Source organism: Parambassis ranga, chromosome 13, assembly GCF_900634625.1.
Source record: "Parambassis ranga chromosome 13, fParRan2.1, whole genome shotgun sequence".
NCBI lineage: Eukaryota > Metazoa > Chordata > Actinopteri > Ambassidae > Parambassis > Parambassis ranga.
This window is the reverse complement of record NC_041033.1, coordinates 2,896,385-2,910,823: the sequence shown is the minus strand read 5'-3', so window position 1 is coordinate 2,910,823 and position 14,439 is coordinate 2,896,385. Positions and strand designations below refer to the sequence as shown.

Sequence of the window (14,439 nt, the reverse complement as noted above, 5' to 3'; positions counted from 1 at the left end):
GTCATAGCAGAAATCGTGCAAAAGTGCTACCAATTAAATTAGCCAGAGGGTAGTGAGATAATAAAAAGTCATTAAAAATCAAATTAAGATTTGTACAGACACATATTAAATCTTGTGTAGTACTACATGCTGTGAAGGGTGAAGGTGTAAAATCCCTATAGCAGCTAAAATGTATAAATGATTGATTGCCTTGTGATTGTGAAAAGTGTCCTAGTGAGCCACAAAGCACAGAACCAGAGCCCTAAACTAAGTTAAGCCATCAATAATGTTATTAGTTAAAATATCTGCCGTGACAAAGATCTATCACAATAACATCACATTAATGACAGAGTATCAGGGAAGCTGCACATGAAACGAGGCAACGTAAATCATCAGCAGTAATGACATCACAGCGCTATTTATTAAGGTTTTTGGTTTTATTTATTTTTTTAATTACAGTATAATAGTCAAAGAAAATATATAGATACGTTACTAAAATTATTAATAAAACTATGTATTATGTTATTTAATAAAAAAAAAACCCGCATCTGCTTTCCAGCTACGTCACTTCCGGGATGTAGGGGATAGCAGAATGACAGTTGGTTTGTTTTCATCAACAAGGGGGATTCAAAGTAGACGTTAAAGGTATGTACAACGACGACCCAATATTTGGTGAGTTTCTGACGTGTTGTCTGAGCGTACTGTCATTAACTGTTGATTACTGAAAGTGTATTTATATCGCTGCCATCTGTAATCCATCTCAGGCTCCATCGAGCTGCTGCTGGGGGTCAGACTCTGATTGTGAGTCTGGACTGGACTCTGTCTGCTTCCCGGCTGTCTGCAGCAGGCAGTGTGTCCTCACCGTTTATCAGTTAAACGCTGTTTTCTTTACTTCGTACTCAAATGCAAAGTGATGTTGTTGTTTACTATATTGGCTTTCCTTTGGGAGAAAAAAACAAAACAAACTCCGTTTAAAAATCTGTGAATTTTAAGGTTGACGTGATTTTTTCGTCCTGTTTAAAATATTAAACGACACCGATTAGATGTTTTTCTAATCAACAAGGATTTGACATCAGATCGGTGTACATTTTATAGAAATATTAACTTCCACAGCAGCAAATGTCCTACTTTTATTATCGCTTTCTTGTTGTGTCCAGCAGCGTTTTGTCCAAATGAATGACGCCTTGTAGCCCGGACTGAAGCCAGAAAAGTGAAACTTTTATTCAAATAACTCGTTATTTATTAAACACAAATATGCCGAATTTATGTATGCATCGATTTTAATCGCACAACGATGCATTTTAAATCTGTGAGGTTTCATATTCCCTGAGTAGCTAAGAAGAGGGAAAACACCAGAGTCTTCAGTGGAGCCTGGCAGCTGTGCTGCTGTTACAGAACATACATAACTCCAATACAAAGCCTGTCACTTTATACATGCCTTCTTCCTATTGGTCGGTGCCTTAAGTAACAATGCCATTTAAGATCTTTTACAAATCACAACGCGTTACACAACAGTTCGGCCTGAATCAATTGTGAATTGTTGCACAACTTGAAAGAAAATATCCACTTTATTAAGCAGTTGACAGTGAAGCGACGTTCACGTTCCTGCATGTTAAGCATTGGCTGGAAAGCTTTAAAAATAATGTTTTCATCCAAACAACTTTGTGGTTTTTAACCAGATGTGTGCCGAATGTAAGTGAATTTCCTGCCTGTTCATTCTTGCATGTGTTTTAAATCTGTTAAGCACATATGATACTGAAAACAGCAGAAATGTAAAGTGTGGGGATTTCAAGGGGACTCCGCGTAGAAGGATTAACTCCCAACACAGCTTGTGTTTTTAACGTCTCTGTCTGATATTCAAATTATTTATCCTATTTAGTTCACACTAGTTAATTATAGTTTGAGCCTATATTGGTGACACCCACAAATAGACACAGCATAATTGTCTTGTGTTGGTTGAAAATATGTTTATTATTTGATGTTAGCATGAACTGTTGCTTTAAACCTTGTGAGGAAACTCCTGTCTGATTTATGCTGTGAAGGCAGTTTGGCTGGTCACAGCAGTGTGTCCATGCTCCTGTGCTACAGTATACTGATACTGGCAAATGATTTACAAATCAGAAAGTGATCTTTGCCCTTGTTTGTTCTCAAGTGTCATGTGGTGAGTGCTGCTCCGTTTCTGGCCTGTCTGGAGCAAAACCCTGCCAGCTGATCAGGAAGGAGCAACATCTGGTTTTTCTGTACACATCTGTCATCCTCACCTGCCACTCTGGAGTAAGAGCATCTCTCTCTTTCACCTACATGTTGTCTTGTGCATGGATTTTGGGAGCACCTAAATAGATTGAATAAATATGTAGTGCATGCAAGTGAAGCAAGGTTGCCTGTGGTTTCTTTGACAGGCCATCAGTACACAAACAGAAGACAGTGAGCACTGATAGCGGCCATAATAAAGCAGACGTCTCTTCAGGTAAGAGCTTTTCTGCCACAGAACCATGATAGTTTAGAAATAGGTCGATGTCTGATGTGTATTTTTTTGTCTGCAAATACTTTATTGATCCCAGGGGGAAATTGCTTTCATTCCAGGTGCTCCATGTATACTCAAAAAAACAGGTTAGAAATATAAAATAAAAATAAAACCTAATAAATTCTAAACATTAATAAACATTCAAGTAAAATCCAGGCGTGTGAAAACTGATAGTCATATATAATACAATCACATTGTAATGCCCTAATTTAATAGCTGAAGAGTAACACATGCAGTCCATTTTTATCAAATTAGATTTGGTAACAGGATTCCACTATTTTTTATTCTAGCAAATCTCTTACATAATGTATGCTAGCCTACAGCAGATTCCACAGTGAGTCTCTGCCCACCAAGCATTTTAAAACAAGTTTGGTCAGAAAGGCCGTTGTTGCATTGTGTTTTATTTTTTAAAGTCCAGCAGAAAGCTTCTGTTTGTTCTTCCCCAGACAAAAAAGGAAATTTTTTAGAATCTATATCTATCAAATCTGTAAATCTGTATTTTTTTTGTCCATAATGTTGCCTCTGCGAGCATCAATCACAGATGAGCTACTCACTGAGGGCTGCTATGGTCCTTTTTCTGTAACTCCACACCCTCAAACATTTTTTTTTATTATTTTCAAAACACTCACTTTAAAGATGAGGTTTTCAGATGTTTGTGTTTCCCTGAAAAGCAAACATTATTCTAAGAAACGTGTTGGATATTCAAGAGTAGATGGCCAATTAAACTGAGTTTCCAGTTAAAATTATGGGTAAATTAACTGCAGTACTTTAACTTTGTGCGTCTGTAGATGCTGTCATTACTTTGCATATGGTCTCATTTTGATACAATATTTTCTCTACTGGGGAATCCTGTTGCATCATCACAGGATAGCACAATGAAAAAACTCAGCAGCAAGTGATTACACTACAAGTTCCAAACTTCCTGCAAGTTTGGCCCAGCAAAATATATTACTTTTAAACAGATCACATATTGTGATGATCGGTCATTTCTTTTAATCACACAGAAAATGCTAAGAACTCTAGGTTACACACCATCCGTACTGTAGAAACTGTGTGGGTAAACCATCTGCCTGCCACAGTCATTTACAGGTTAACAGCCAATCAAATTGCTTCTTACTGTTGTCGTTCTCCTCTGATTGGTTGGAAACAAACCCAGAGCTTGAAGCCTGGTAAAATGGATTTTGTGTGATCTTGTATGATCTAGTTGCAGTTCAACATAATCTAAGGATTTACTTCATATTATTTCAAATAGTGCATTTTAGCTGTGAGTGTGATTGTCATTTTTCACTAATGCATGTGATTTACTGATTATTTAAAAAAAGAATTGCATTTTTTATATGTTTAACTAATTGAAAAATGATAGACCCCAGCCTGGAGTGATTTTTGTTAGGACTGCTGTAGAAAAGGTTTTTAGAGTTCAAGTGTTTACTACAATAATGTAGTGGTAAACACTTGAACCACCCACATGCTGGACTCCCTTGCACCAGTGTTCCCACTGCCAGATAACTGTGAATGTTTCGTTTCCTCACTGCTGGCCAGCTGAAGGGAAGTCTGCTCAGCAGGAAGGAGCCATGGAGCCACCAGAGGACATGGAGGAGGGCCGTTCCTTTGTGGAGGTAATGAGTGAGAAGTACAGCCCAGAGAACTTCCCATACCGGAGAGGGCCCGGTATGGGGGTGGTAGTGGTGCCAACAGCAGGGCCCCAGGGTTCCCCTATGAAAGGTGAGCTGGAGAGCAATGTTTAGTTTTCAAATGCTTTGCGTTTGCAGCATCAACATACAAAACTCCATTCGACTGATTCTTATTCATGTCTCTTTCTTCTCAGACCGTCTGAACCTGCCCAGTGTGCTGGTGTTGCATAACTGTGGGATCAGCAGGGCAGGAGACCAGGCTGAGATAGCTGCCTTCTGTGCTCACGTCATAGAGCTGGACCTGTCTGGTAACAAGCTGCAAAACTGGCACGAGGTGTCGAATTTATTACAGTCATGAATTATGTCAGCAAATCCCTTTTATGTTTTTTAATCTAAAAAAATCATCTTATTTTTCAGATCAGTAAAATTGTGTCCAGCATTCCCAATTTGGAGTTCCTCAATCTCAGCTCCAACCCCCTGGCAGGAATGATCCTGGAACCACGATGGGCTGAAGCGTTTTCCCGGGTCCGACGGCTCGTTCTCAACAATACCCAAGTGTCCTGGGACACTGTGCTGCTGCTCACTCGTGAGATACCTGAGTAAGAACAACACTTACACAAGATCAGTCTCTTTCAGTAATACACCATCACATCACATCATCGTGTCATCGTGTCACTCTGTCCTGTGCTCTTCTGCAGGCTGGAGGAGTTGTTCCTGTGCCTTAATGAGTACAGTAGTGTGAGTGCCTCGAGCGTGGCCTGCCCCACCCTGCGTCTGCTTCACATCACCGACAATAGCCTCCAGGACTGGGCTGAGGTCCGTAAATTTGGCTCCATGTTCCCCAGCCTGGACACTCTGGTCATGGCCAACAACAACTTGGCCTCCATTCAGGACAGCAAGGACATCCTGCAGCGCCTCTTCCCCAACCTACGCAGCATCAACCTTCATAACTCAGGTCAGTGTTACCCAGAGGAAATGCTGAATTCTTGTTTGTCAGAATATTGCATTCTATCCAAAATGATAAAATTAGCACAAGCAAATACATCACTGTATCTGGAAATCTTTGTGTTGAGCGTCACAACAGATCCCTCTTAATGTCAGCTCTTATCTCAGAAATCATTACTATTTTTGGGAATATCAGACTAGGCTATTTTTAGAGTTCTTTAGAGAGGGGGGAAAAAAAACAACATCTGAAGACATGTTCAGTGCATCCTTTTGTCAATTCTCCTACGCCTGAGGCGCAGAGAAACATCTCTTTTTCCAGTCATCTCTTAATTCTTTTCCTTCAAAAAAAGCTCATTTTCCAAACATGGAGATAATGTCACAGCTCATGGGATGATAAGGCCACAGGGCTTTACATTCAGTAGTGGATTAATGCAACCGTGTTGTTGTAATATAATGTAATAATGATATATAATATATATTATGTGACATTGTCTAAATTCATTCTACTGATGCACTTGGACACACCAGACATATTCAGGGGTTTCGGTTCTTTCGACTTCAGGCCCCCTCCTCCTAGAAACCTGACTGGTACTGATCATTTGGTACTGATTCAGCCTGTGTCCGAGCAGCATTGGACCACAGCTTGTCCCTCCTGATCCACAGCTATCTTGAGGTCTTCCCTGCAGCCTCTGAAGCTCTGCTGATGGATTGCCTTTTGCACGCCCCAATGATGCCCAGGAGGCTGTAGGCCCTGCATAATGAATTTCCCACAAACCTTTCACCCCTGTCTTGGACAGACAGTGTGCAGCCACTCCTGTCTGCAGCAGTCCTATAGCAGTTAGGTGTATTTATCCCTCTTGCATTGCTGTCTTTCTTCATATGCTCCTCCCAGGGCACCGTTAGCTTCAGTATGGCCACTTGCTTGAGGGATGCTGATACCAGCATGAAATCTGGTCTAAGGGTGGTTTCCACAATGCTAAGAAACAAGGGGCACTGATTTTTCTTTTTTTGGCATGTTTAAAAAAAAATTTAATTTGGTTTAATTTACTACTTCTAATAGTAGGATAATGTATCTACCTTTAATAATAGACTCTTGTTTCATTCCAATGATTGTGAGACTCTTTGCTGTCACTCAGTGCTTACTTCTCTGTCCTCCCCTCTCTGCTTCTGACCTTATGCAGGTCCGTGTCTGTCTCGGGTGCACACTGAGTCTCCAAACACACAGAGTTCAGAGCACACACAGATGAAGTATTCATAACTTTACATAAGACAGCTGGTAGAGTAAAAACTAGCAGAAATATGCATTTTAAGATGGCCCAACGAGAATGCTGTTCTTGTTGGGCTGCTGCGGCAACCGACGGAGAAACATGCCGGCAGCAGCATGAGCGAGCGCGAGAGAGTGAAGGAGCGAGGTCATAATGTGTGACTGGGCCTAACTCTGCGGCCATTAATTGATTTTTGGATAGTCATTTTGTGTTGGGTTGATAGGGAGAGGTGGGCTTACTCATGACCAGTAAGCATAGAGTGCTTGACCTGTTCAGTGTGATGGCATTTGATGGCCCAGAGAGCCTCTTTAGTCGTATTTAGCCACTTTTTAAGCACAATTTTTAAGAGTTGTAAAACATGCACTTTATTACATTCTGCTGGACTTGACCAAAATACCTCTGTCTTTTGTATTTTTGTATTTATTGTCATTTGGATATATTGCCTTTTCTCTTGTGCCAAGAGCTGCTGGACAAAATTCTGTTGTGCTATGCATAACGACTGATGCAGACTTAAACATGAAAAACATTTGAGCTCATTTCAGATTTCCAAATCAAAATCACTGCTGACTTTAAACAAAATATATACTAATGTGAATCTAGCTGCAGATTACTTGGTAGCCTCTACATGTCTGTAGACAACCCAAGCATGAGAGGCGTCCATCATTTCACACATTTATTCTTTACATTTGTACACCACATTGACTTATAGTGCACTGGAAGTTACTATGAGTGTTACTTAGTTACTAAGTGGAACACACTTATGCATTCAAAATAGTCCGTGCCAGTGTGAAAGCCCTCTGTAGAATATTTCTTAGTCTTTTATACAGCTCCTATTTTACAATTTGTTACCATTTCCACAGCAGTCAACCTTCACATCATCTGTACACAGACGTTAAATGTATTGAATTGATGAATTGTGTGTTTGTTGCCAGGTCTCAATCGATGGGAAGACATTGAGAAGCTCAACTTCTTCCCCAAGCTGGAGGAGGTGCGACTGCAGGGCATCCCCTTACTGCAGACCTACACCAATGTAGAGCGACGCAGCCTCATGATAGCACAGTAAGTCCTATGAGTGTGAGTAACATAGCACTCAAAGGGCTTGACTCTGCATTAGACACTCAACGGAATTGGCCCTTGATAATGTGGCACATTTTCAGATATGTACACTGTCTCAAATATCTGCTCCTTAACAGCATCGTATTTCCCCCCAGGCTTCCCTCAATATCAGTGCTGAACGGCAGCGTCGTGTCTGACAGCGAGAGAGAAGACGCAGAGAGATTCTTCATCCGTTACCACTTAGACTACCCTGAAGAGGAGCTGCCTTATAGGTACACTGCACTGTTTCTACGCTAGCTACAAACTCTGGAAAAAGTAAATCAGTTAGTCAGCAGTGTGTGTAGTGTTGGGTGTGTGCATATGTGTGTGACCTGCATGAATGTAAAACCAAGCAAAAACCAAACAAAGCTCACAAAACCCAAAATCCAGGAGAAAAGGAAGGAGAGATTGTCTGACAGCCCAGGCATCTATATAGTGCCACCATCAGGTGAGCCAGGTGTCAGCCAAGCCTCCTGATAGACCACCCCCAGGTCCCAGCACACTACAACACATAAACTGGATCTGAGTCCTGGGAGTGTCCCACAGTGTCATGTGTATGTATGTTTTTCTTCTCCTCAGATACCATTCTCTAGTAACCAAGTATGGGAAGCTGGAGCCGCTTGCTGAGATTGACCTCCGACCTCGCTGCCATGCTCAGGTGGAGGTCCACTGTGAGGAGAAAGTAGAACAGGTCAGTGAAGCATTTAAGGCTGCCATGCAAAATGCATTAATAAATACAGTTTCCTCTACAGTCACAGTGATGTTGGAGTTTACCTAGAATATCTATCTAAGTTATCTCTAAGTGTATATTTAATAGGCTTATCAGCACCAAGGCAGCTCTAAATTAGGCTATTTATGGTTGAAACCAACAGATAAAGCTGCTACATGTGTGTCACAAACATCTTTTTACTGTATCAACTTTGCTTGGGGATACATTTTAGTTCTTAAAATTAAAAAAATGCCAATGGCTCATGATGAGCAATCATAGAAAATTAACCCAACCAAAACAACATTGTGCTGTTAACAAACTCATCTTTGTGACTCATGACACTGTTTGTTGTAAAAACATTCAATTCAAGAACACTTAACCCACCAGCAGTTCAGTGCAAATTCAAACCATGTGTCCAAACTCAAATACACGGATCCCATATTAATACTAGATATTGGCCTGAAATGGACTGCAGCCAGATTGGGTATGTATGATAATGGGGTTTATCCAGGAGGGTCAGAGCTATTCATTTCTGTTCTATTTCCAGCATATACTACATAATTTGTCACACACAGCATGCCAGTGAGCTTGACTCATGACTAACACATAAGACAACAGCATGTAGTGAGAAAAAAGAGCCGGCTGCATTTAGATATTTCACACATGCTACCGCAACAAGTTTGACAGCTACTTACAATATCAGCAAAAATCACCAGCTTTAAAGCTACTTAAGTGAAAACTTGTAAATTGTAGTTTAAAGGTTTAGATATGGTGAAGTTCTTCTTTTGAAGATGTTTTTTTTGTTTTCTACCACGCTACACATGGTAATTGTATCACTCGGGATGTCACACTGTGCTCGTGGACGTAATCAATAATGGCATCCTTGTCTCCTGAGCCAAAGCAGCAACCTCTAGGGGTGAGATATAAGGCCCATGTTGGAGTGTAAATATGGCCTCTATGGCCTGGTTGCAAAAGGGAGTCAATCCCTCTAGACTCCCATGTTAAAATCTCCACCTGCCTCCCTCACGGTACATGGGAATTCAGGTGGACCCATATGCTGCCGACATGGCAACTGTTGAAGCCTCCTACACAGACCTAAAACAGCTCTTCATTCATATTTGTTTACAGTGTTTGGCTTAACCATAATGTTTCCCATAGATGCGTTCTGCCTAGTAAGTAGTTGAAAGTGGAGAGGTATATAATATTTCCTTAATGTAATTGTTTGCTACAAAGGTCTGTCCTTGAGTATCTGGGTCATGATTTAGAGTAAGGGGCAATTCTATTTCGTTTTTTGGTGGCGCTTTGAAGTCAGAGCTTTGTATTAGAGAGAAAAATGATGTCTACAAAACTCACACCATAACGGTTCAGATGGATACATGGCACTGCAGACTACAGGTACAGTATAAACATTTAAATTGAGCATGAACGTTCCCTTTAGGAATGAATCACACAACTCTGTAATGTGAAAGGATTTATTTATAACGGTTTCATGATTTCATCTTTATTTTTGTGTGTCAGCTGAGCATCCGTTTGGACCAGACAGTAGCTGACCTGAAGAAGCAGCTGACGACAGTGGTCCAGCTGTCCACTCACAGCATGAGGCTCTACTACATCGACAAGTGCAGCGCCTTCGGCCCGGAGGAAATGAAGTACAACACACGGGCCCTCCACTCCTACAGCATCCAGGATGGTGATGAAATACTGGTGGTACCCAAAACTAAGTGAACAGCCAAGTGCCGAGCTAACTGATGAAAGGGAACTGATTAAACTGGATTATTTGTTGATTGGCTAAATGACACAATAAATGGAAAATGTGTATGGAACAGCAGTGGTTGCCCACTTTTTGGAAACGGGAGAGAGAAAATCAATGAGCACCATAATGGAGGCTGGACAGTGAGCTGCTGGGAGGATCTGGCAGCCAGTCTGAGGAGAATTACTTCTTTTTTTTTGTTTCCGCTTTATTTGAAGGGGATCCACTGGTGGACTAATCTGTCACAATGAAGAACAGGCTGAAGGAGCAACTCGCAGTCGGCTACAAAAGCTTTAGCGGAGATACCAGCAAAGCTTCGCTGCAGCTCTGTCTCTTAGCACACGGCATGTATCATAGCACCTGCATAGGCAAGTATCCAACATCGCTGTCTCAAACGTTTGGAGACAGTGCTGCCGAGTGGAGAGGGACTGCTGCTCTCATCTGCACTTTTACCTTTTAGGCACAATGTCAGGAAGGCTGCAGAAAACACTGTTAATTCAGGGTTGGTGATTGTTTTGTCCGTTTTGCTGTTAGGTGGTGGATGTACTGTATTTTTGAGGCTATAACTGCCAAAGTTAGAGGATGTTGCATCACATTCATATACAATTGAAGGGGGTCTTACTGGAGCCATAATGACTTTCGAAAATCAGTCTGAAACTTTGAAACAGCAAGAAAATGGAGATAATGACTTGACTAATTTGAGTTTTTCCATCAAAACAATCTTAAAATTACATCTGTTATTCCCCCTTTTGAAAAACCAAGGCTGTATGAATATGCAAATATTGTTCATTTCCATTTCACACTTAACCATAATTGGCCATTCATAAATCACGTTTGAATGCATGTGTCAAGTTGAGCACAAGAGCATTTGCCTTATAGCAAATGAATGTAAGAAACATCTTTCAAGTGAAGATCAACTATATGAGAGATATCAATAACAAAACAGAAAGAAAGTAAATTGTACCACTTTATGACAAAATGGGGTGGCGTTTTGCTCCATCATGGCGATCTGATCATGTGTCATGTGTTTTTTATCCCAGGACACAGAGATTTATGCAGTTCCCATATATGCCCACACAGGTTACCACCAAGCAGCTGTCATGTCATGTTATGTGCTGCCCCCTACAGGCTTTATAGAGTCTTTGTGAGGAAGGACACAAACACATACACCTTAAACCTTACCTTAAAGACAATCTCTTCGTCTGAATAAGAGTAAAACGACAGTAGATCCTTTTCATTTTTTATTTAGGCCATTTGTTTTAGTTAAAACAATCTAGGGAAAACTTTTTGATAAACTACAGTAGCATTTCTCCATGTGATATCATTATTATTATTATGCATTTAGGAAGAAAGCATTCTGTGATATCGTTGCATAATTAATTAAATTTATTTCTAGTGCTCAGACCGCTTTTTGTTTATTTATTTGTATTTATTTATATATTCTCATTCGTACTGCACACTATCCAGTAAACAAAAAAAATCCTCAGTGTTTGACCTGTCAGTGTATGCTTACATTATCATCCTGCACAGAAATACTTTCACCAAAGATGGGTCATTATATTATAATAATGTGGAATATACACAGTATGTATTGATTTTAATATAGATAATATGGAGCATCCATCTTGTATAAGAGGAGTTAGATGTTTGGTGCTATTGATTTTTCCTATAGCAAGCAGCCTAGCAGAGCTGGAGATTCCTGACAGTGTTACTGCTATGGAAACACATCTAGCCAGAAAATTACATATTCACATTTTAGTGGTTGTTTGGACACAAATGTCTGTGCAGGCTGTAGCTCCACTTTATCCACTGGACTTTATCCCCCAGATCTTTCAGCCTGTTTTTACACCACTAACTGTCAATATTTCAAGTATATATAAATGTCATAGCTTTTCCCTTAATAACATTCATTTTCCAGTGTGGATTTTTCTAATGCTACTGCTATACTTGAATTAGACTAGGATGTATGTGTGTATACAGAAGGTTAGATGGAAAGAAATCCTGCCCCCCTCATTATATCACAGTAGTGCTGAATATTAGTGTAGCATGAACCACAGCCATAGAAACCAGCACACAAAGAGGCAGCAGTGCTGACACCAACATCCAAGTCTGGACTGAGACTCCAAAGTGTCTGTGTTGTTCGCAGTGAGAACATGTAGTATGTAACTGTTTGCAAGGTGTGTGATGGTGTGCATGTAATTTATTTATTGACCTAATGGAAAAGTGGCCACACTGCCTGCATAGAGTTATAGATCAATGCACTCAGTGGTGCAAATATGTTTGTTTGTTTGTATTGTGAATCATGCTTAGTAGTTTTAGTGGTTTTAAACCCCTTGAAGGCTCTGAAAATGTAATTGCAGCTTTTAAGTACTTCTTATTGAAGATTTGTGACTAATAGAGCAACAATCAGGCAGTAATGGTCAAAACTGAGCCATTTTACACACGTCAGAGAACGTTTTTACATCATTTCTACTCAGAAGCTCACAGTATAGCTTTCCAGGGCCTTTAAGGGAAAATTGAACCTTAACAGAATTTAATGTCTGCACTATACTTCTTCCTTATTTATTTAGTCTTTCTGTTGTTTGTGTGCTGCAGTTTTTTTGATTTTTTAGACTGACTGGATCATTAACAGTATACATCAGGGTTTGGTCTCACTGAGTCACACTGCGAGACCTTCTTGAGCCACCTTTTGTTCATCAGATTACAGTTTACAGGGACACAGAGACAATAACCCACCAGCAGTAGTTTCAGTAGAAAAGAATGCAGTATACAGACAGTGTTGAGTAAGAAGCGACTCTTGATTGTTGTTAATTTAATTTTCTTGTTTTGTAATTGTTGTCTGCACATCAAATCCAAATAAGAATGATATTTAAAGAATACCTCTACATTTTGGAACAGCTGCCCTCTAGCTGGGAATTTGGTAGAGAATGGCATGGGATGGTTAGCTTACCCTATAGTATTTAGACTGGTATAACTTGTTATACATATATGTTTTACCCATACAAAAACATTAACATGCACAACTTGACAGTGATGTAGGCTACAGTGGTTACTTCTGAACAGGCAGCCATCTGCTCTCATTTCCAGTTTTTATGCTAAGTTAAGCTACTGTAGCTGGCTAGTGATGGGTATCCTTATTTTCACCTGACTCCTATAGGTGACTCCTATATAAAAAGGGTTAAATATTGCTTTGTGGTTAAAGGAGGTCTTGATGTGTATTAATATGCAAAATCAATAACTGAACACCTGAATACAGACAGAGGATGGATTTGTTCCTTTTAATTCAGTCATCCTTCATCTTCCTTCCATCCTTCTAATCCTATCGGTTTATATTATAAAAAGCAAGTGAACAAATTGATATTGACATACATGTAATGAACTGATGCTTGATGGTTTTTTTTTAAATTTGGGTTTGTGTGTTTAAATGAAGATAATTTGCATTCTGAAAAGCTCTGTTTCCTTTGCTACTCAACACGTAATGCCAGACATCTGGCAGCTTTGGTAGGCTACAGCACATCCTGTTTAAACGGAAAGCCGTGAAGACTAAATAGATACTTGCTACTCCGGGTATATCAGAAAATGCACTGCTTGAGTCATCATCTGCCTCTAAAAGTAGTGCACTGGAGCTCACATGGATCTCAGAAGGCTATATTTGTCTTTGATTATATTGTTAAACATTACATTTCCAGGTTCCATCCCTGCTCAGTCTTACACACCAGTATTTAAGCTCTCATTCCACTCAGTTCACTCAACTATGTGTAACACAGGACTGTTTATAATCCCTGGCATTTTAAGCATAGTCATCTTTTTTGTAGGAATCTATATGGATCTGAGTGAGTCATATTTCTTGTATTAGTGTATATGGAGAAAAAGATGCGTCACAGAAGGGTAATAAACAGCAGTCTCCCTCCTCAGTATGTGACACTGTTTCATTCACAGCAGTAGCTTTGGTACAGATGGTTACACTGCAGTATGACTTTATGACTCATTCACTTTGATGCAGACACTCTCCAGCATGAATGAGTACTTGAGAGCTTGAAATTGGAATATTTACATGAAAACATCAATTATAACACACACATTCTTAAATTTTACATAATAGTATTGGAGGAGAAATTAACATTATTTGAACACAGTCATAATAAATAGAAATATAAATAATATTTAAGAAACATTCAGACAGTTTTTATGTTTCACCATATATGTATATATATTTATTTATTCAGCATAGTGTTGATATGCTGTTGTGAGTAGAAAAAAACACAAATTCATTTGTATTTTACATAATGATCTTAGATCTTAGCTACAAACAATCATTGCTTGAACAATCAGAGTATACAGTTTTCCCATCCGCTTGAACGTCGCATATTTTCAATGAACGAAATTTCTAATGTTTACGTTCATCGTCATGGCGACGGTGTAGGGGGCGGTGCGCTGCTTAGGCAGGTGACGTTCGGCCAGAGGTATCGACCAATCAGAAGCCAGCTCTGCTGCCGACTGACGTCAGCATTAAAGCGAAAAGGACCGTTACTCGGCTGAAA

The 14,439-nt window shown here is 39.9% G+C and overlaps 1 protein-coding gene across 5 annotated transcripts; it reads left to right on the top strand.

Moving 5' to 3' along the window:
- Positions 1-547: 547 nt before the first annotated feature.
- On the top strand, positions 548-9,971 carry tbcela (tubulin folding cofactor E-like a). 5 transcript variants are annotated; one of them, XM_028420506.1, is made up of 12 exons: positions 557-624; positions 744-850; positions 2,132-2,253; positions 2,379-2,446; positions 4,043-4,225; positions 4,329-4,468; positions 4,552-4,733; positions 4,833-5,089; positions 7,277-7,403; positions 7,556-7,672; positions 8,019-8,130; positions 9,667-9,971. In XM_028420506.1, the coding sequence occupies exons 5-12, from the start codon at positions 4,075-4,077 to the stop codon at positions 9,871-9,873; spliced, it is 1,293 nt and encodes a 430-aa protein (XP_028276307.1). In that variant the 5' UTR covers positions 557-624; positions 744-850; positions 2,132-2,253; positions 2,379-2,446; positions 4,043-4,074; the 3' UTR covers positions 9,874-9,971. The 5 variants fall into 5 exon arrangements, with proteins under 5 accessions (XP_028276310.1, XP_028276305.1, XP_028276307.1 ...); XM_028420509.1 differs by lacking the exon at positions 744-850 and having other exon boundaries at positions 548-624; positions 4,066-4,225; XM_028420504.1 differs by lacking the exon at positions 744-850 and having other exon boundaries at positions 548-624.
- The last annotated feature ends 4,468 nt before the right edge of the window (positions 9,972-14,439 follow it).